Source organism: Agelaius phoeniceus, chromosome 35 (assembly GCF_051311805.1).
Source record: "Agelaius phoeniceus isolate bAgePho1 chromosome 35, bAgePho1.hap1, whole genome shotgun sequence".
In the NCBI taxonomy this organism is placed as follows: domain Eukaryota; kingdom Metazoa; phylum Chordata; class Aves; order Passeriformes; family Icteridae; genus Agelaius; species Agelaius phoeniceus.
This window is the reverse complement of record NC_135299.1, coordinates 222,346-243,973: the sequence shown is the minus strand read 5'-3', so window position 1 is coordinate 243,973 and position 21,628 is coordinate 222,346. Positions and strand designations below refer to the sequence as shown.

At 47.9% G+C, this 21,628-nt stretch overlaps 1 protein-coding gene across 3 annotated transcripts in view; it reads left to right on the top strand.

Annotated features, from left to right (window-relative positions):
* The first annotated feature begins 512 nt into the window (after positions 1–512).
* The window catches only part of DIP2B (disco interacting protein 2 homolog B), a 60,962-nt gene continuing 39,846 nt past the window's right edge, over positions 513–21,628 (top strand). For 2 of the 3 annotated variants that reach the window (XM_054649204.2, XM_054649203.2), the window contains exon 1: positions 514–719. In XM_054649204.2, coding sequence (XP_054505179.1) covers positions 638–719 — 82 coding nt within the window. In that variant the 5' untranslated portion in view covers positions 514–637. Of the gene's footprint in view, positions 720–21,628 lie in introns of all 3 variants that reach the window. The other variant, XM_077192773.1, reaches the window with a different exon arrangement.

Here is a 21,628-nt window from a genome sequence, read left to right as displayed (position 1 = left end):
GCAAGTTGGTGGTGGGGGCCTGGGGGCCCAGGGGCAGGAACGGGAGCAGAACCAAGGCTGGGGCCGGGCCCTGGAGCAGAACCGGGACTGGGACCGGGCCTGGGGGCCGCACCGGTACCAGGGACGGGTGGCAGGAGCAGAACCAGGGACTGGGGCTGGCTGTGGAACGGGTCCCGGCACCGGGGATCGGAATCGGCACCGGGAACAGAACCAAGACTGGCGGCAGGGCCTGGCAGCAGAACCAGGACAGCGTGGGCTGGTGGCGGAACGGGGACTGAGGAGCGGGAGCAGAACCAGGACTGGGGATGGGGATCGGTCCCAGGACCGGGAGCAGGAGCGGCACCGGGATGGGTCCTGAGGCCGGGAGTCGAACCGGGACCGGTCCCAGAACCGGGACCCGAAACTGGACCGGGCTCGGTGCGCGGACCGGGAGCCGAACCGGGACCGGGCTCGGGGCGGCTGCAGCGCGGGGCGGGCCCGCGCGGGGGCGCAGCGGGGCTCGGGGCGCGCGCGCCGCGCGGTCACGTGCCGGCGGCGCCGGGCTCAGCCATGGCGGAGGCTGCGGCCGCTCCCGCTCCCCCCGCGCCCCGCGGCCGCTGAGCCCCGCCGGACCCGCGCCCGGACCCCGCCCGCCGCCATGGCCGAGCCCGCGGCCGTGTCCTCGCTGCCCCGCGAGGTCCGCGAGCAGCTGGCCGAGCTGGAGCTGGAGCTCTCGGAAGGTGAGTGGGGAGCGCCCGGAGCCCGGCCGGCCGGCCCGGCCCTGCCCGCGGGGCGCCGCGGAGCCTCCGTTTGAGGGGCCGGGGCTGCCGGGGTGCGAGAGGGGGTCGGGAGTGGCGGGGGTGCGGCGAGAGGCTCCGGCGTCTGTGTGAGAGGACCGGGGGAGGAGGGAAGGGCCCGGCCGGGGCTGGGGCTGTGTCTGAGGGGAAGGAGCGCCGGGAGCATCCTCTGTGCGGGGCACCCCCAGGAACCGCGGGGACAGCCCCGGACGAGCCCTCACCTGCCGGGGCTGCTGACCTGACCCCCCCTCCCTCTCTCCCTCCCTCCCTCGGGAGTGTTTTTTTCCTTGTGGCCTCTTTTCCGTAGCTCCCGAGCCGAGGATGCGGAGTGGGAGTGAGAGACCCCGGGACAGGCAGTTCTGGGGCGGGGGAGTCGCAGGAACTTCGGGCACAATAATGACGGCAAACCCTGTGTTATTCCCACTTTCTGAATAAGTTCTTTTGCCATAATCCGTTCAGAGCATGCGCTTTTTGCTGGGGTGGGTTTTTTTTTGTTGTTGTTGTTTCCTTTTTTGCATGGGTTTGTCTTTGTTCCCCAGCGTTTAAAATGCTGCTCTCGGTACAGCTTTGTTGTGAATCTCCCTTGTGAAGCCGGAGGGCGAGGGATGAAGCTGAGGCGGAGGGGGAAGGTTGCAGAGCAGGTAGCTCAGATTTGCATAATTTAAATTTTCCTCCCCTCATCAGGGTACGGAACTTGATGCCAAAATCAGTGGCTTCTCAGGAGGGTTCACTGCATGGCTGGAATAACCAGAGAATCAGAATATCCTGAGTCCCAAGGGACCCTACAAGGATCATCCACGTCTCTCTTAGCATTAAAAATTAAGAAAAATCAAGTTGCAGGCACATCTTTCCTTGCTGTGTTTATCCCAGAGCCTACAGTACATAAAAGAGGCTTATTGACTCTTTGGAGATCAGGAATTCACTGCCAGGGTGAGCTGGGGACTGTCAGCCCCCGCTGCCCACACTGGCACTCGAGGCTTTGCCAGCAGAAAAGGCCATGGCACTGCTTTCCCAACACAGCTAAACCCCTGATGTTGGCTGCCTGGGGCTTTTGTTAACTCTTTTCCAGATAAACTTTCTGCAGACATTTAACTAAAGTGATAAAACTTTTATCTAGTGTTTGCTTTTGGGGACTCCGTGATAACAAAGAATGAGGAATGGTGGTGTTGCTCAAAACGTAACATTAAATAGGTTTTTTAAAAAAATTCATTAAATGTTTTAAGCGTTGGCTTGGATTTTCTGAGGTTTGTTTCCTGTGGCACTGAAAGCCCGTTATGATTTGACCCTGTGATAGATTGTACTGCAATTTTAAAAATAAATGAACTCTGTTGCTGGACTGGCTGCTGTGACATCCCACTAATCTTTCACGAGCTGCTCCAACAGCTTCAACTTTGGTGCTACAGAGTGAAGTTTTGTGGGTTATGTAAGTAATTCTCTGAATATTAAATCCACTGCCCCTTTGTGGGTTTAATACTTGGGTTTCTTAATATGCATATCAGGGATTTGTTTGTGCAAATCACTTTTTCCTGTCAAAAAAACCCACGAGTGCAGAGAATTCTGGGTGACTGTGTCCCCAAACTCTTGGGAACATATTTCAGGGGATGTTGTTGCTGAGATAACTGAGCTGTGGGAAGGGGGAGTGAGGTAATGTCATTGTGGAGTTCTTGAAAAACACGCCCTAGTTTGAGGCTTAAGCTGAGGGATTTTGAGGCCTGTGTGTGCATTGTTCAGCTGAATATAACCATGGGCTGTTGACAGTAAACAATATTGAATAGAAGCATTTTATTAAAAATGGCAGCAGGGCTCCATGTGCCACTGCTCAGTTGTTGCTCAGATAAGAACACTTGATCCTTTTTTTTGCCACCCCCTTGTTGCAGCTTCGATTGTCACTGACTGTTGACTGTGTGGATATTTCTGTCAGGTTTTTTGCATAGGAACATCTCATTTTTGGGAGAGGAGAGGAACTGCAGCTGCTGGGAGTAGCCCGGGGTCCCTGACAGCAGGAGCTGGAGATGGCTCTGTCCTTGCTGGACGCTGTGAAAGTGACTCCAGGGCCTGGCAGCACAAACACTGTGTGTGTGCTGAGCCTTGCAGTGAATTTCACCCAGGCATTTGCTACTACTAACCACCACAGAGTAGAGAATTTATAACAAAACAGGGGGAAATGTAGCATTCAGACCTTATCTGGCGTTGTGGTTGTGAAAGGTGCTGTGTCAGCAAGCAGGATGCAAAGTGGAGCAGGATTACTTTAATGTGTGCTGGAAATAGAAATCAGAGTTTGCAATGGTGAGCCATGAGAGTTCCTTGAGGAGCAATCTGTGCAGACGGAGCAACAGGACCAATTATAGCCCTGGATTGTTCCTTCCTGAGCCTTGTGGTCAGTGCAGCAGGAACAGTCATCCCATCCCTGGGTGCAGTGCAAACGTCTGGGCAAAGGGGTGGGACGTGTTTCAGAAAACATTAATTGTTCAGAAATCAACAGAAATTGCATCTTACTCTATGTCCTGGGCCTTGGTGATGGATTTGAGCCCAACTCATTCATTTCTCAGTGTGCATAAGAGTTCATGGTCTTCTGTCAATGTGAAGGGCGTTTAAACCTGAGTCTAAACTTAGGGAGAGCTTCCATTCCCTCACGGAAGGGATCAGTGTTGATACCTCTGAGGAAGAACCTTCAAGCAACAATATATCAGCTGAGAATTGGGTCATGGAGCTGTGGGAGACCTGGAACCTGCTCATTACTCATGTTTTCCTTCTGTTTTTCACTTTTGGGATATTTTTCTTTCTGGAGCTTTTCTTCATCTGTCAGTAACACCCACATTATGCATCACTAATGATGGGAAGGGCTGCCTTTGTATTTACATCTGTTTCTGTTTGATGAGTGAAAGTGCTGGGGATATTAACTTTATTTAACTTTAACTTTCCCCCCGTTTTCACACTTCTGTGAGTGTGGCAGCTCAGTCTCACCTTTGGCTTGAGCTGCAGCCCTGAGTGAAGGTGACTTCAGATCCACCACGCGATGCTGTCCCTTAGAACGCTCTCAGTGTGTGCTGAAGGGTGCCCAGCACGAGGTAAATGTCTGAATTCATCTCATATTCGGTGAAAAATGTTAATATTGAAGCACTTCACCGCTGGGCTTGGGTGTTTCTGCACCTTGGGTGAAACATTGCAGCAGCTCCTCTCACATCAAGCCCATCCCAGCTGTTAGTGGAGCTGGGAAGCTCTGGAGTACCCAGCCTCAAAGGCTCTGATGAGGCCCGTTCAGAGGATCTGCTCCTCGCAGGGCAGGTGGTGAGTGCTGTACTCCAGTGTGGGGAATGGGCTCTCCTGGAGGTGAAGCTCTGCCTGTGGCAGCAGGGCAGCCCCACTGCAGGGCCCAGCCTGGTCTGCAGGGTTGAACCCCTCCCTCATAAGGAGCTGATTTGGCTGCTGGGCTTCGTGTCGCTGCAGTTTCTGCCCTGCCTGGTGTTTCTCACTAGAAAAGGGGTGCCAGTGGAGAGAACCCCAGCTGGAGATGCCCAACCCTCCAGGGAAGGGCAGGGAGTTCCACCTGGTAGTAACCAGGAGCTCCTGTGAGCAGCTCAGACCTTGGAGGTCATTTCAGCCACTTCTGGGCTCTGTGACAGGGTTCCTCCCTCCTGCCTAGTGGGCAGGAGCTGCTTTCTGTTTGCTTTCCTAGCCAAACACACGTTTGCTGTCTGCTTTGTGATCTGGGTGGGTGTTTCTGTGAATGGCTCTCTGCACCTGGGTCTGTTCCCTTTAAAGCTGATTGTGTCTCACTGGAGGGTTGAGGCTCTGTCTGCAGAGCAAAGCTTTGTGTGAGCATTTTCAGAGGAAACAGAAGGATGGTGGCATGTATGGAAAAAGGAGTATCAGCAAAATGGTTTTAACTCAGGACTAAGGCCAGCCAAATAGGATAGAACCTTACTGGAAGAAAACATGTTGACTCAAGCAAGTGGGTAGAGCCTTTATTTTGTTTGGCTTGAAAATTTCTTAGGGAATCAGAGTATTTCTCTGATCTTTTAAAAATTGTGTGTTTCAGGTTGCAATCTTTGATTGCCAGGCGCCTGTCAAAGTAGGTGAGGGCCTTTTTTATAGATTAAGCAGCTGAAGCACAGAATTTAAATTACAGAGTCAAAGGAAGTAATTGTCTGAGTAGGGACTGGCTGTATGGATTGTGCTGAGTGAGCAGAAACGTTTCACTTCAGTTTCTTCCCCCACTCAGGGAGGAACTGTGGGCAAAGCACAGAAAAGGTTGAAGAAGAGCTTTATAAACACAAGCAAGTTGGATCTGATCAGCCTGTAGCTAACAGGACTTACAGGTGGTTTTTGTGCATTTATGCAGCATCTCACCCACAAGTCTTGCATTAGGCAAAACCAGCACTGGGAAAGCTTTAATGTTGCTTCCTTAATTTACCTGCAGGACTGGCAGCAGATGGGTCCCAAATCTGCTGAGAAATCTGTGCAGGGCTTTGAGGCAGTCTCTGTGTGCAGGTACAGTCTGAGAGCTTTGAAATGCCTAAAACCCTCCTGGAGCTGTCACAGGGAGCTGGCTGTGCTCACCCAGGCAGGGATCATCAGGTTGGCTCTACAGAGATCCCAAGAAAGATCCCTCATCTGCTTTCACCGTGGATGAAATTGTATTTTCTTTAGCCTCACAGCCCAGGAAAAAGTGATGTAAGCACGGAGCACATGGGTTCTGTGCAGTGTCTGTGGCACAGGAAAAGGAAACCCAGCTCCAGTCGTGAGCAAGAGGAGCAAAGTACCAGATCTGTCGCCAGTGCAGCAAACAGAAGGTCCACAAGATGATCACAGACTTCTGCTTTGCAGATGGTCAGAGCAGAATGATTGAAGTGATTAATGGTTTGGGGAGAGGGAGTTAAACACAAATACTGGATGGAATATTTTGGCTACTGTGAGTGGGAGTTGGGTTTACTGTTGGTGCATGATTGAGGCGTGTAAACATGGGGAAGGGGAGGAAGGGTTTTGGAGCATCCAGACTGGAATAATAAAAAATACCCAGGAAGGGTAAAGAATGTGCATATTTTTGTGTTGTCCCTTTTATACTTAGGAAATGAAGAGCGAGTTTGGGGCTCTTTTGAAAGGCTGCAGCTCTGACCCTTTGCCTTGGGGAGAGGAGGAAATTAGAGGCTTTAAAGAGAGTCCTGCACCTCCTCCCTGGTTGCTCCTGTGAAGCTTTGCTGGAGTCTGAACCAGTTTCCTCAGCTGGGTGGAGGGGACACCTGCTAGCAGAGGTTCCCAGTGTGGATTTTAGGAGTGCTGGTGTTCCAGGATGGGTGATATTTGCCATTCCAGCTGGCAGTGCTCACCAGGCCTCGCTAAAGCCACGTCTGGAGTTTGCTGTGGTGTCCTAGATAACTGATCTCCAGTTTGCTATTTTAAATGCTGTGGCATGAAATATTGAGTAGGAAATGTGATGGGTGGCAGAGGAGCTGCACAGAGCTGCTGCTCTTCCCAACATGCAGCAACCCTTGGAGCTCCACAGGGAAGGGCACGTGGAGCACCCCCCGTGCTTCTGGCTCACTGGGGATGTTGTGGAAAGGGTGATGGTTCCTTCCTGATTCCCCCTCTCTGATTAGAGTTTGTCATGGAGTTCTCTGTTGGCTGGATTTATCATGTTTATTCAGTGGCAAGTTCAGGAGCCAAAGAGTGAACTCATGGTGAGCATTCCCGAGGGATGGGCAGAAGCTGGAGAGTTCCTGTTTGCATTTCTTTCAAATACAATGTGCAGATAATTTCTTAGGATGGTTTTCTTTAAACCATGTGTCTCAGTTATAAAAAGCATTTCCTGAATCTCTCAGTGAGTTGCTCAGTTGCTTTTTTGGACATGGATTCATAGAGAGAGGAACTGAAGCATTTCTCTCTGTGGAGGCTGATTCAATCCATTATTTTTTTTGAGAGCTTGTGAAATCAGGGACGAGTCATCAGACCAGGATGTCTCGTTCTATTAATTAGAATGGAAGACTCTTACATTTGCACCATGTGTGAGGAAACAGTGATTTATAGCTAACGGATGCTCTGCAGGCAGCAGCATTCCATCTGCTGCATGAATTTTCCCATTGCATTTCATGAAAAGCCTTGGAGAAGCCTCACACCTGTATTTCTCATCTTGAATCACGTACTGGGTTGTTACTCTTGCCTGATATTTGGAGTAAAGTGCCTGTTTCCATCAGTTTGTGTTCTTTTCAAACTTCAAAGCCCAGAGTTTGTGAAACACCACTCGGAGTAAACATAGGCAGGACGTATGTTTAAGTTACACTGAGTTTATACCAAAGATAGTAATGTAAGAGTAACATAACTTTCCTTGCTGTGAGCAATCACCTTGTTTTATTTAGTGTAACTTAAGCTGATAAAAAGAAAAAGGAAATAAAAAAAACGCTTAAAAGTTTTAGCACTTCTCTGCCAACATAAACTCTTCCTAATTCTTGTTGACTTGAGAATTGCTGATGCAAACTAGGTCTTCCTGGCCTCTGAATTCCACAGGGATGGGAGCCCACAGAGCCTACAGGGCATCCATGAATGCATTCTATGGACCCAGGATTCCAGTTCGTGCCCGAGCGATCGGCGACGCAGCCTCTCGGAATTGTTCCCCGGCAGTCGGGCAACCTTGCTTTCACCATGTCCCCAGGGAGCAAAAACAACCAGGAGAATTGTGTCCCTGCCTGATAAAATTAGGTCTTCTGTAATCTCCCTCGGAACAGCCGGATGGCTGGCTGCCTTGAAAAACATATGGTTTAATGCAGGAATAATGCATTCCATTTAGGATGGCTGTGGGAGCTGGGTGACTGAGTGCATGGAGAGCTCCCATTTTGCCTCTGGGATCAGGACTAATGTCAAACATCAGGTCTAAAGTGCACCAGTGGAAAAGAATTGTTTGGGATGTTTTTCCTGTCTCTTGCTCTTAGGAGGGATGTTGTTCCTGTGGCTTGGTCCTAAAGGAGTTGGGCAAGTGAGCCTTTTACTGGAGATAAAGCATAAACTGCAAAGATGAGTCAGTGTTTGTATTCCTGGATTTCAGCTCACTGCATTAAGAAATTTACTTGGGAATAGCAACACTGGTGTTCCTCTAATACAGGTTTATAATTAATTCATTTCTCTGAGAGCAGCACAGGTAACTTTTGGAGGAAATTCTGCTTTATCCCCTTCCCAGAGGGGAACACCTGACACACACCTGAGGCTGGGTGTGTAGGACAAGCCAGGGGAGATTTTGAAAGTGCTAGGTTTGGAATGTAAGGTAAGGTCTGATGGGACACTTGGTTGGCCATAAATTGGAAGGATGTGATCAAAGAGGGAGTGATACAGAAGAAAAGGTTGAGAGCTGGAAGATTTGGTTTCAGGCCCTGTCCCTGTGTGTGATTCCAGAAAGGACTGTCAGGTGAGGAGGTGCTTGAAGGAGGTTTGTGTTTCCTTTAGTGCATCAGCTGTTCATTTTGGCTCCTGCAAGGAGCCATTCCAGTTTGAAGCACCTTTTCTGGAAATGCTGTGATTTGCTCCCAGAGAGCAGCAGCAGGGTACATCAGGGGTGGCCTGATACACCTGCCTGCTTTGCCTGGTGCTTGCATCTCTAGCATCAACTTTTCCCTGTCCTTTTGAGTGTGCACTTCTCTGTGATCCCAGAGAGGAGCTGACCAGCCAAAAGAAGCCCCCAGGAGAGGAAGGAGGCTTTGAAGTTTTGTGCTCCTTTTCTAGCAGAGGTAAGAGCAGAGTTAACAGTTGTCCAAGGTCACTCTGGGCCATCCTGCTGTGACATTCCTGCTCACAATGTGCATTGTCACTGGGGTGAGGACAAGGAGAGCTGCTCCGAGGAGCTGGGAAGTGACATGGCAGATTCCAGGCTGTGATTATTCACCCTGGGATGGAGAGTGGGGTCAGGGAGTCAGGTGATCAGAGCTGGAGATAAAAGTCCCTGATCCTCTGTAGAGAATAAACAGATCTGCAGTTATTAAACTGTGCAGCCTTTTTTTCCCCCCTTAATTGAATACAAGTGGAAAATGCCTATTAAAGGTGCTCCATTTCTGGCATTCAGGAGATTGCTGTGTGTCCCATGGGTGTTGGAGCAAGGTCCTGATGGCATCTGCAGGGCTGCTCGTGGTGTGTGATGGGGAAAGGAGAAGTTTGCTTCAGATGTGCTGCATCTGCAGGCTGGAGAGAAGCACCTCTGCTCTGTTGTGTGTCCTCAGGAGCTGCACCCCAGGTTTCATAACAGAGCCCTTGGCAGCAGCGCTGGCTCAGGCTGCTCTCACCTCTTGGCACCTCACTCTTTCCATCTCGGGGAGCTCAGGTGCTGCGGCTCCACCAAAAGCCGTGAACTCTGGCAGACTGGAGAGGGCACGGGATGAAACCTTTAGGAATCCAAGCTGTATTTCTTGAGAGAATACCAAACTTTTCACTGCATTTCACTAGCGGTGAAAGAACCAAATTATAAATTATTTTGAGACAATTTTTTTGGGCTTTTGTGTCAATCCTGGCAGAATACTGAACATGAGACTCAAGCCCCTTGTGTTACAAAAAGGAGATCTCTGAATGGCCAAGTGCTCAAGTGCTCAAGTGTAAATGTTTTTTGAGACTGAGACCTGTGTTTATTCTTAGGGCAGAAACTTTAAGTGATCCCTTGTGGATTAAAAAAAGAACAATTCTTATTGTAATTGGAATGAAAACCTCCATTCTTACGCAATTTGGGGTTGGAAGTATTGTTATTTTGAGTTGCCAAGCAGGAAGGGGGGGAGATGCACAGGGTGAGGTGAGCGGCTGGGACACAGAGCAGGGGACATCGGGCCCTTGGTGGCTGAGGGGATGTTGTCACTCACACTGTGGCATGGGCACTCTGATTAGCAGGGAGTGGATGTCTCACCTGCCTGTTCAGGAAGCTTTTCCATGATGGTGATGGTCAGGTTTGGTTGAGGATGATATAAACCCACTGCATTTGTGGGATTTCTCCTCTCTGCTTTAAATCTTCCAAGTCCTCCTTGAAGATGTCCTGATTTTAAAAAATCGTGTGGTGCAGAAAGAAGTCAATTAGTGAGTCCCAAATAGGGAGAATTGTGGATGAAGGCGAAGCAAATGAGTCAGATATAAATAATCCTATTATGTCTTGGCTGCAGCCACACCTAGAAACCTTGAGCAAACATTTCTGTGTAGTTATTCCTGTGTTTGATACACTTTACTTGTTAAGTCCTGTTTTAAAATTGCAGCATGTAAAAATTGTGTAGGGCCAGTTGCCATTAATGTTAAAGGATTTTGGGAGCATTGTTTTAATCATTTTGACCAGAAGCACAGAGACCTGAGTTAATTTGCTCTCATATTTCCCCAAAATCAGAAAAATCTATAACCTTGGAGCTGGTGTTGCCTTGCAAGGCCTTCAAGGCAGTTCTTTTTGCAGCAGGCCTTCAAAAAAATCTCTGGCAAGAGCAAACAGGAAGCTGTAATTACCCTTTGCCTTTTGTGTATCAAATCCTTGTTCATTGGACAGAGCTTTGGTAAAACACTTTTAGAAGTAGCTGCTTGTAGCATGGAAGCTGTAAGGAAAAGCATTTGGATCCAGCTAAGTCATACCTGATGTTCCTGTGATTCCTGTCCTGTGTCTTTGGGGGTAATTACTCACCTCATGGTGTGGGTCTCCTCTCTTTCATGGTGGATAAGCTGATTTTTAATAAATCTGAACAAAGCTGTTTTTCCAGGTGTGACTTTAGGAAAAAAACCCCACATTTGGACCTTTCTCCTCCGTGCCTCCTCTGATTCCAATTCCTCTGTTGTAGCTCCTGTGCAGGGAGGCCTGAAATGTCCCTGTTGCCTGTGGCTGTTGCTGATTCCGAGGGGTTTGTACCAGAGTCGGGGTTTGGATTTTGGTTCTTGTCCAAACCCGTTCTGTTTGCTTTGCACTGTTCTCCTGTACTGCCTGCTCTGCTTTGGGCTCTCTCCTGGGAAATGGGATCCTCTGGCCCAAGGGGGTTACAGGGATTTGTCCTACACACCACAATCCTTCCCTGCAGGATTCCTGTTCCTGCAGGGGTCCTGCTCAGCTCTCGGCGTGCAGAGGCACAGCTGGTGGTGTTCAACCCAGTCACTTCCCTGTGATGATTCCTGGGGTTGAACCCGACGGGAAAAGACAAATGGAAATCAAGGTCCATGTCCTGGAAGCTCTCAGGGATGTATTTATGGAGGCTCACACTCACCAACGTTGAGTCTGCAGCAAAGGTGACGTTTTCTCTTTCTTGCCTTCCAGATATTTAATTGGATTCAGCAAAGCACAAGGGAGGGAGATACAAAATAGGGGGATGGTGGTCATAAAAAAGTTCTCCAGGATGCCAGAACTTGGCCTCTTCTCCTAGAAAAGTAATTACTTGTTTATGTTCTCTTGTTTAAAATGACAGAAGACCTTCCTGGGAATGTTTAAAATGACAGACCAAGTGAAATGGTGTGAGCACAGAGGTGAACACAGAGCGCTGCAGGCTCCTCTTCCAGCAGATGATTTGGGCAGAAGGATAAAAGGAGAGAGCTGGCTGGAGAACTGGAGAAGGGGAAAATGGTCTTCTCTGAGAGTTGAGTTTGGCTTCAGGTTGTGGAGGATCTGACCCCAGCTGCTCCTGGGTTTGGATGCAGGTGCAAAGGAATTCACAGTATTGCAGTGGAATCCTGGATACCATGAGAGCAGTCTGTAAAATAGTCCAAGAAAGGGAGAAGGAAGGGAAGTAGCAGAGTAGAGAGACCTGGGAAATGTCAGAGCTGGTTTTTCTATAGTTCTGCTGTCAGGAAGAGCTGTTTCAGAATAGTTTTCTGTGGGTGAAGTGTGACAAGAAGTCCCCAAGAGGTACTGTCACACTGGGGTAAGCTGCAGTCCTTGGATTCTTTCCACCATTCAGAGAGAAGGTTTGAAGCTGTTTCGTGGATTCTTAGTTGAAAGGTGCATTTCTGCTCCTTCAGCACATTCTGCCCCGAGCAGCTGAAGACAGATGTGTGTCTCAACTCACTAAACCAGTTAATGGTGGAGCTCAGAGCACATTGTCTGCTGTCTCCTGTGACATTGTGTTGGGCATGCCAACCAGGACTGTGCTGGCAGTTCCAGGGAGTTCCCTGGCCGAGGGGAAAAGCTGACTCGGGTTTCCTGTGCTGTCCTTTGCCTCTGATTGTGCAGGGTGTGAATTCAAAGCCACCCCTCCTTATCTGTGGATGGAAGCACATCTGAAGAGGAAGAAGGCAGCGAGGCTGGGCAATGTGCCAATTGCTCCGAGCCTTTGTTAGAGACTAAAGAAACCCGAGTCCGTTCAGGCACTGCTGCATCCCCAGGGCCTTCCTGGCCTCTCTGGGAGGGAGGTGAGGGCTCGGAAGTGATCACACACCTCTGCACGTCAGTGTCCATTAGCTCTCGGGGCCCTGGTGGTGTTTGAATTGGAGCATCTTGTGCTGAATTCTCCTCCTGAGGGTCTGACAGGAGGGCTCTGACCCTGTCCATTGAAACCAGACCATGGGCAAGCATCTTCTGCATGGAACTGGTTCCCTCTGGAACATCTGGGCCCACCTGTGACTTCCCTCAGGGCAGGACTGGCCTCAGCTCTGGCTTAGCTGCCCCTGGGATGTACTGGTTTCTCCATGTGATAAATTCCTCATTCTCAGCTTGCTGCATGCAGGAATAAAAAGGAGAGACAAGCTCAAGTATCAAAATAAATGTCAATTTTAAACAAGTGCAACCAAGCAAATTAAAACTGGGCAAGATTTCATGTTCCAATCTTTACCGTTCCTTTTCCTCTGCATGAAAAGAAGATTTTGGAGTGATTTATGGCTGTCATGCCAGGCTTCTCAGCACTGTCTGTCAGTTGAGCGGTTGATTTTGACAGGCTGCACTTCTGGGCCAGGTTTTTTTTTTTTGTTCCTCCTTTTAGAGCTTTGAACATGAAATATTCAATCCCTCCCTGTGCACAGCACAACTGATTCAGGTATCACACTTCAGAGAGCTGTGACCGGAGTGTTGGGTCGTGAGCACATCCTGCATTTGTGGCTTCTGTGTGGTTGTGTATTTTCGTGGAATTGGGGGCCACCTGTCCGTGACCTGGCAGTCCTAGGAGGAATTTTGTTGTGTCTTCCTCCGGCAGAATTGGGGCTGGAGGAAATAGCCCTCCAGAGTTTCCTGGGTCCATCTGAGCTACTGCAGCCTGCAGGTGTTTTTATGGGTGCTCAGACTGGCTGTCACTGCAGGTCAGTGCTGTGTTCAGTGGGAAGATCTCAGATTCTCCAAGGAATTAATTTTGTTTCTGCGTTTTTTATACAGTTCTGTGTTGTGCTTGTAGAATCCCAGTGCTAAGAAAGAAATAATCCTGTGCAAGCAATGTTGGAGAGAAGTGGTTGTTTTATTTCCCAAACATCATTTCTCTTGAGAGACTGTTACGTGTGGCATGAATTTTACTTCTGTGAAACACAGAGAGTCAGCAGAGAAGTCTTGGAGAACAAATTGGAGGGCAAGGATCCAACCTGGAGCTGTGTCCACAGTCCTTCTCTTTCAGAGGTTTTTGCTTAATTGCAGATTTTCTATTTGGTTGTTAATCCTTTAGGTTCTCTTTCTTGGCAGAATATCTCATTTTAAATTATTACTGTCAACACGTCCTTAGCCCTTCCTGCCCCTCCACCCCCTAATTGTGAGTGCTGTCTGTGGTGCTTTGCTTTGCTGTAAAAGGCTGTGGTGTTTGCAGCTGAAAGCAAAGCCTGCTGTGAATTTCATATTTTATCCAAAAGACACAAGCAGCTCCCCATTAATATTATTACATTGACACCCTGGTTTTATAAACAGTGGAATGTTCTGTGGAATGGTTGTTATCCTGTGATTATGGCTCCATTAGGCACAGGAACAGATGGTTCCTGTCCAAGTACTTTTTATGTTGTCATTTCTAGCAGGAATAAAAGGGAATGTTGAATTTTCATCTCTTCAGTGGTGAGGCTGAAAAGGTCACATAGGCTGTGGTGGAGGAACTCGTATTAAAGTGAGGTTGAGAGACCAAGCAGGAAGTGAACTGGAATCATGGGATGGTTTTGGAAGGGGCCTTGAAGCTCATCTCATTCCACCCTGCTGCCATGGACGCCTTCTGTTCTCCCTGCTTGCTCCAAGGCCTGTCCAGACCGGCCTTGAGCATTGCAGGGGTGGGGAATGGCGTGGAATAGACTGGGCAGGACAGACCCCGTGGATGGAGCCAGACTGCAATTAGGGCATCCTCAGATGGGCAAACCACCAGGCTGTGTGGGATCTCCAGCTTTGGAAGGGCCTGGAAAGTCCCTGCCTTCCTGAGCAGCCTGACCAGAGGTGGAATTAGGGCACAGATGTCCAGGAACTCTGCCAGGGTCCCATGTGGAGCTGAAGCAGCAGCTTTGCCCTGGCCACCTGTGTCCATCCATGGCCTCCCTCCTGCCTTTTCATCGGGGGGATGTGGAACTGAGCACCTCAGGGTCCCCACAAGTGACTGACAGGTCGAATTCCATACCCTCTGCAAGTCTTACCTTGCATTTGTTTTGTCTCTTTTTTTGTAGGTTTGGGGTTTTTCTTGGGTATTTTACAGTTGTGTATTAAATCCTGCTCTGTCCATGCCTAGAGAGAATTTAGCTGGCAGGATTTTTTCCTGTTGTGAGAACCAGAGAGTTCAAAGCTGGGCTTCTGTTTTCAATGAGTAAGTTGGAGGATTTACCTGTCTTTTTGAATAGTAATAAACCCAAGCTAATTCTGTAGAATTAAGTGCTAATGAGAAATAAGGCAATAAAGTTTAGTTTGTTATTGAAAGTAATTCTGCTTCCACCTTGGAGGAACAATGGCTAGTGCTGAGAGAAACTGCACAGTCACCTTTGCTTAGAATTTAATGCAGAATGGAAAATTAAAATATGATCTCACTCTCATTAAAATTAAGTAATTGATGTCATCATTCAATTCCAAGATTTTTTAGGAGCTTTCGACAAATCTTTTCAGGTTGTTATTAAAACCTGACCAACCAGGGATCCTTAAATTGGAGGATATGGGGGTAGTTCTCTGTTAGGTAACAGAGAGGAAAGGGAGCATCTCAGGAAAATGCCCATGTGGCAAACTCAGCCCTGAACTCCCCAAGGCAGGGTCCTTCTCCTTCATGGAGATTCCAGCCCAGCATCACCCAGTGCAGGAAATCTTTCATCTCTTGCTCTGGGCTGTAGAGCTGCAGTGGTGAAGGAGACTCGGGGTTTCGTGCTGGCTTCATCATTTTCAGAGTATGAATATTTAATTTAGGCTTCTTAAGGCTTTTAGCAGATTTATCAGGCTGCTTCCTGTGGTGGAGTATGTGAGGACAACTGGAGAAAACATTTGGATTCGCTTACAGTATGGAAATAGGGTTTATTTGTTTTGATTTATTACTGAAATACTTTTAAGAAGCTCATCTTGTTCTGTGAGTAACTTCCCCATAATCTTAAGCAGAAAACAGAACCAGCAGTTCTTACTTTTCCAGTGCCAAGCAGTGTTTTGGTGACAGTGTCCAGCTTTTACTTGGTTAGGGCTGAAATCTGTTCATGCTGCTGTTGTGTGGTTAGAAGTTTATATAAATATTTCATCATTTTGGACCCGTTTTTACAATAAGTTTGATCTTGGAGGGTTTGCACCTTGTTAGTGCAAATACACCATGGAATTTTTGCCTGTTATAGGACATAAAGTTCTTTCTTTTCCAAATTCATGATATTCAAGTGAACAGTGCAAGACATGAGGGCAGGTCTGGTGGCCTTTCAGCACGTGAGAGCCCCTTTTGTTTGTGTTCTTTTCGTTCTTGTCAAGTTGCTGACTGTGTGCTCTTAAATAATCCTGCTGATTTCTCCATACTTCCTTCCCTCTACAAGCGAGACATTGGAGAAATCAGTTTATTTAAACTGGAAGAGGGGATATTGCCCCCTGAGAGAGGCAAAGGGAGGAAAATTCTCTGTCAGAAGTGGCTGTGGATTTGGATATGGCTGGTGAATAAGATCTTTTTTACTTTTAGGCCTGTTTATTTTGGTTCAAGGTCCACTGATGTCAGTGTGGAAGGGATATATGTCCTCCTAGTTTTGTGAAAATATGGTTTGGCAGTGAGGTACTGATAGGAGGCAAGAAATTTCCACGTGTGAGGATGTTTGTGATTAGAACAACAGAAATATTGGGCTGATATCACAATATCCTGTGTAACAAGGGCAGTAAATTGACTGCTCCTTCTCTTTATGGTAAAAAGGTATTTTTTTCTACATAAAAAGGCCACTTAGCAGCAAAAACTGAACGTCATTCATTTTAAAGAACTAATTATGTACTTTATTAATTAGGGTACGCTGGGAGAAAAGCCTCTTCTCCCCTGCAGCAGCCGAGTTCAGTGACTTTGGGGTGGGTTTGGCTTCTCTTTTCTCTCGAGTTTGCCTCGTTATTTTGATCTTCCACGCAGTTAAAGGCTCTCCCATGAGCCAGGACCTTGCCACATCCTGCTCTGCAGCAGGAACAAAGCTCTGCCGGAGCAGACCCTGACTCTGCCCAGAGAGCCCCGAACAGAAGTCGCCTCTCGCGTGATCCCTCTTGTAAAGAGCGTTGCAGCTGACAGGATAATGGGGTTTTTTAGGCCTGCTGGTGACGTGCCAACAGGGTTTCCTTAGCAGTGCCATTCTTTAGGAGCCGTGCGTGCTGATGTAAACACAACTGAAGGCTTCACACAGCCCGGGCTGAGCGCAGGGCCTGGGATCTGCTGCTCATGCCATGCTGTGCAGGACATTTTTCTTCTGCTCTGTCTATTTAAATCTGGTTTCCCAGGCTTGTAGCCAGCTTGAATGGGTTGTTGTGCTGTTGAGTGCAGGAAAGCTGGCTTGGTGGCTGCGTGGAGGTCCTGCTCCATGGGCAGCCTCCCATTCCCAGGACACAGAATGCTGTTTGGGATGGGGCTGTGCAGAGCAGGTTTAAGGCTATTGAACAAGGTGTTTCAGTTCCCACTAGTCAGGCTTGAAGGGAATGAGTAGGAAACCTCTGTGTGCTCCTGGAGCTGCTGCTGCTGCCTCTGTCAGGAGCGCGTTGGGAATTTGGTGGGAGTCTCCGCCAGTCAAATTACAGGTGTCGCACGCTAATTGGAGGCTGGTAAAAGTTTAATAATTGTATTGCTTTGCCTTTAAGTAGTGGGATCCTGCTCTGGTGACTAATCCTGTTTAATAGTGACTGTCCTCGAGTGAGCATTTGGGAGTGCAGTGACTCGGGGCTCTGTTCCAGATTTCAGTGCTTTGGGAGAAAAAAATGTATTTTACTCTCTTGAGCAGCCACCACTTTGTCTGCTGCTTTTTCTACAGAATGGGAGCAACATCCTTATGAAAACACCCTTGGTACTGGCTCCTAGGGAAAACCAGGGCAGGGAGGGTGTGGGATACGTGTCTCACCTCTTGATTTTTGAAAGATTCATTCTTGAGATTGATCGTTCACTGTGCTTGGTGTTGGTTCTGTTGTTCAGTTGAGTTTTGTTTGAGGAGGGATCTTCTAAGTGGAAGTGCCTCCATCAAGTTCTCTTTCTTTGTTTCATCATGCATAATCATCGACCTCATTGCTGTGACTTGGAATAGCTCTATCCCATCTGGAAATACATAATTACTGAGCAGGGTGAGGTGCCAACTGGGTTAGGTTCTGTGCTGTGTTTAAGGGCAGGTCGGAGTTGCTGAATACTTGGTGTGAGCAGCTGTGTTTGATCACTAGATAGGGCAGTAATTGCTCTTAATTTCTTTCTTCTCCCCTTCTTGCATCTTATTCAAGAATCTAGGATTTATTTAGGAAAAGTAATTTTGGGTCCAGCTGGAGTGAAGTGGGCTCTGTATCCAAGCTGCCTTTTGGTATGGTTGGACACGGTGTTGCTGTGGAGTCAGGATGGGAGGAGAGTTACCAGCAAGGAGTCCCTGTGGCACTTGGCTTATGTTAAAAATTGAAGCCAAGAGAATTATTAAATATTGAGTCCTGAATGCCAAGAAAAAGTGTCTGACAGGAGTCACGCAGAGGATTAAAACCCACAGTGACTTCTCTTTTAATCTCTTTGGGTGCCAGCATGCTTTTGTCTTTGTTTTAATTCCTGGGCTAAAACCAGGCTTGATTTGGAAAATCATTTGTCCACACTTGTCTGTCCTTTGTAAAAGTGCAGACTGCCAGAACAGGCAGAGTTTGTGTGTAATCCCTTGTTGGGCTGGACAGGCAACTCCTGGGACAGTGTTATCAGCACTCCCAGCTCCACCAATTCCGTGTGTACCTGGAGGGTGACAATGCTCTACCTGCCTGAATCAAGTGCTGAATCACAGCGCTGTCACAGTTTAGTCATTTCCTGGGAAACTTTGCTTTTCAGGCTGGTGGGAGAGAGCGAGGTCTGCGCTTGCACCGGGGGTTGAATGCTTGGGAATTTCTGTGAGCAGGAGGTTAGTCAGCAAAAAGAATTATTCAGGGCAGAATCACTTGAGCTGGGTTATTCAATGCTCTGGGAGTTGTCTTGCTTTACTCAGCTCAGCAGGTTCTTGGGTACGTGTGTGACACTGTCTGTGTCCCCTCCTGCAGCTTGTTCTGGTGCAGGGCTGCTGCTAAAACTCTGCAGTGCTCCTGCCTCTCCACTCACATGGTTCTCACTGACTGCATATTAAAAATAGATGAAAACATTTATCCTGAACAGATTTTGTAAAATCCTGCTTGTGACAAAGCCTCGGGTTTGTTGCCTTCAGAAGGGAAAATGCATTTTCCCCCAATGACGAGTTGTAGCTATTTCAAGGATTTTTACTTTTTATCCCTAGGATGGGGTTACATGTAAGATTTTTTATTTGTATATGGGATTCAACTGTTTATGTGCATGTGCTGCACATAAATTTTGTGAGTAACATAACATTTATATGGCTGCACTTCACAATAGAATATCTCACATAAAGTTGACTTTGGTGATTTAATTTTGTAGGTGTTGGTTGGAGGCAGTTGAGCAGAGCTTGTGTTTCAAGTTATCAGGGCTAACACAATTAACTGAGGGAGCTGAAGGTTTTAAGAGTTTATCTTCAAGAGTCTTTGGAGCCTTTTTTAAAACATTTTACCTTTTGGAAAGGTAGAGTTAGCTGTGCATTGGCAGCATGGTTTGTGTGGCTGATCAGAGTCCCAGAATCACCGAGGCTGGAAAAGCCCTCTGAGGTCATCAGATCCACCCTGTGACTGATCCCCACCTTGTCCCCAGTACTCAGTGCCATGTCCAGTCATTTTTTGGGTACCTCCAGGGATGGGGACTCCACCTTTCAGTGTTTAACTGCCCTTTCCATGGAGAAATTCCTCCTGATGCACAAAGGGCATTGTGCATCCTTTTGTCCCAGCTGAGGATCTGAAAGGCAAAGTCCTTCTGGCTTTTCAGTTCTTCTGTAGAGGTGAAGAAGAAGAGCTTTGACCAATGTACCTGAGGAAGTGCTTTAAATAAACTTTTCTAGAGATACCAGGACACGGTGATGCTGCGTGAGCTCACACAGCCTTGGTGAGCACGTTCTCATGTCTGCTGTGAGAGAAGAATCAGCCAGAGCACACTTAAACCCATGAGAGGTTCTTTTATTTCCAGTCCTAGCTCCCAAAGCCCCTGAGACCTCATTTTGCTGACCCTGGGTAGTGCTATTTTCAGCAGAAATGCCCAGGATGAGTTGTGTCCTTGTGTGGGGGACGCAGGGTTTGTGGCTGAGGCTGAGCTGGTGACACCTCCTTGTCACTGATGCCCCCAGCCCAGGTGTGCAGAGGGGACTGAGCCCTGTCCTTAGCTCACCCACTTGGGGATGCATCACATATGGCCTGGAAGATTACAGCTGGAAATGCACGGCCCAGACGGGTGAACCGAGGACGCCGCATCTGCTGCAACTCAGAAATGCTGCTGGAAGATAAAGAGATTCTTCAGAATAGTTTCAGGAGTTGGATTTACTGCTTAAAGTTAAAACAACAACAACAACAAAAAAGACCCTTAAGGTTTATGGCACCCGGTGAGTGACCTGGGGAGAAGAGCACCTTGTGACCTGGAATGACCCAGACCTTGAACACAGGGCAGCCATGCCACAGAAACCTCGTCTCGAACGGAATTCTTTTGAAATAATAAATGTTGAGATTAAAATAGTTTTAATTTGGTAAAACAACCCTCCTAAGCCTTTAGAAAAGGGTTTTGGAAGTGTAGAACAGAGCCCCCACAGTGCTGCAGCCAAGTCAGCTTGTTCTGTGTGTGTAAATTAATCTGGAGCTGATCTGTCTGTGAAACTTCTAACACCGAAGCTGGAGCAGTTTAATGCTTGTGCCCAACAAACACAGCTTTGTGAGCCCTGCTGGGTTTTCAGTGCCCTATTCATGCTCCTGGTGGGAATACAATGGTGCTGTTAAAGGAAACCACAGAGCCCAAACCCCTGCTGGTTGTTCGGTGACAAGAACAGTGAGTAAGGTGTTGTTTCTCTCAAGAAATCAGAGTTTTACTGGAAGACTGTTAGTTCATAGACCTTGCTAAGAAGGAAACCTGATATACAGCTTCACCCAAAGGAAGGAGGAGGGAATCTTTGAAGCTGCATCATCATTTGGCCTCAAACAGAACGAGGCAGTTGTCTAAACTTGTTTCAAATGTAGTTTTTGTGCTGCAGTTGTAGCTAAGAGTGGTAGGAGGAGTTTAAGGCCATTGCACAGTCTATTTGAGCACACAGCCTTAGCAAAAAAGGTTTAAATGTTGTTTTTAGGCTTGCTGAAGCCTGAAATTGAGGATGTCTCAGTTTTAACCCTTGGTAAAACCATTGGGGAGGGTGTGGGATGTCTAGAAGTTGCCAGTTCTCCAGGAAAATCACAGAAACCCAGAGTGGCTTGAGTTGGAAGGGAACTTGAAGCCCATCCAGTGCTATGGGCAGGGACACCTTTCCACTGTCCCAGGTGGCTTCAAGGCCTGTGCAGCCCTCCAGGGATGGAGCTGCCACAGCTCCCCTGGGCAAGCTCTGCCAGGCCCTCCCCACCCTCACAGGGAGGAATTTCTTCTTCAGGAAAGGTGGGGAGCAGCTCTCAGTACATGAGTGAGTGATGACAGCATTCCTGACTAGCTGCTGGCCCCATGTTGAGCCCAGGCCACAAGTGCACTTAGCCCTCACTTTGGATTTCAGTCACACTTGAAAGGCCTTATCTGGAGGTGACGTGCAGCAAAAGAACGTTCTGGACTTTCAGCAGCACTTCTGGTCTTGGTTGTGTCGATGCTGGTACTCCAGACCCAGACTCTGTGTTCTGCTCTTTCAGAGCAGGTTTGAGATGATAAAACCACGGGGAGATGTTGCCTGTCCTGTGCCTGGACACCAGCAGGGGAGTAGGCAAGAAAGGCCAAGTCACCAAGGTCATTCACTGGGGTGAGACCTGAAATCCAGATGAATCAGTGATAATAGAATAATTTAATTATTTTTGTTACAGTCTTGTTGTCGTGTTTGCTTTCAGTAGAACAGCTGTCTGTGTTTTGGGGCTAATAGAAGTACCAGAAGCACCACCAGGATTCCCTGGTAGCACAAACTGCTGGAAACATCAACAGATTATTTTTTAAAGCATACAAACATTTTTTTAAATGTACACAAACTGCTTTCCAATTGGAATCTTTTCCTTGCTGCAGCCCAGTGTTTGGAGGCTTTGTTGGGGAGATGCTGTGCCCTACGTGATCATTTTCCTTAATTTCTCCACTGTAGTAATTATGGTTTTGTTAGACAGTAAATGATTCAGTGTTCTCATTCCATGGGGGAAGGGGAGCAGGGATGTTGAAAGAGGAGCATTGTCTGAGCTAGCAGGATTAGCGGGTGTTACCACCTTGCACTGACTGAGCACCACTGGTTAGAGCAGATCATCAGCGCTAATTGCTGAAAAG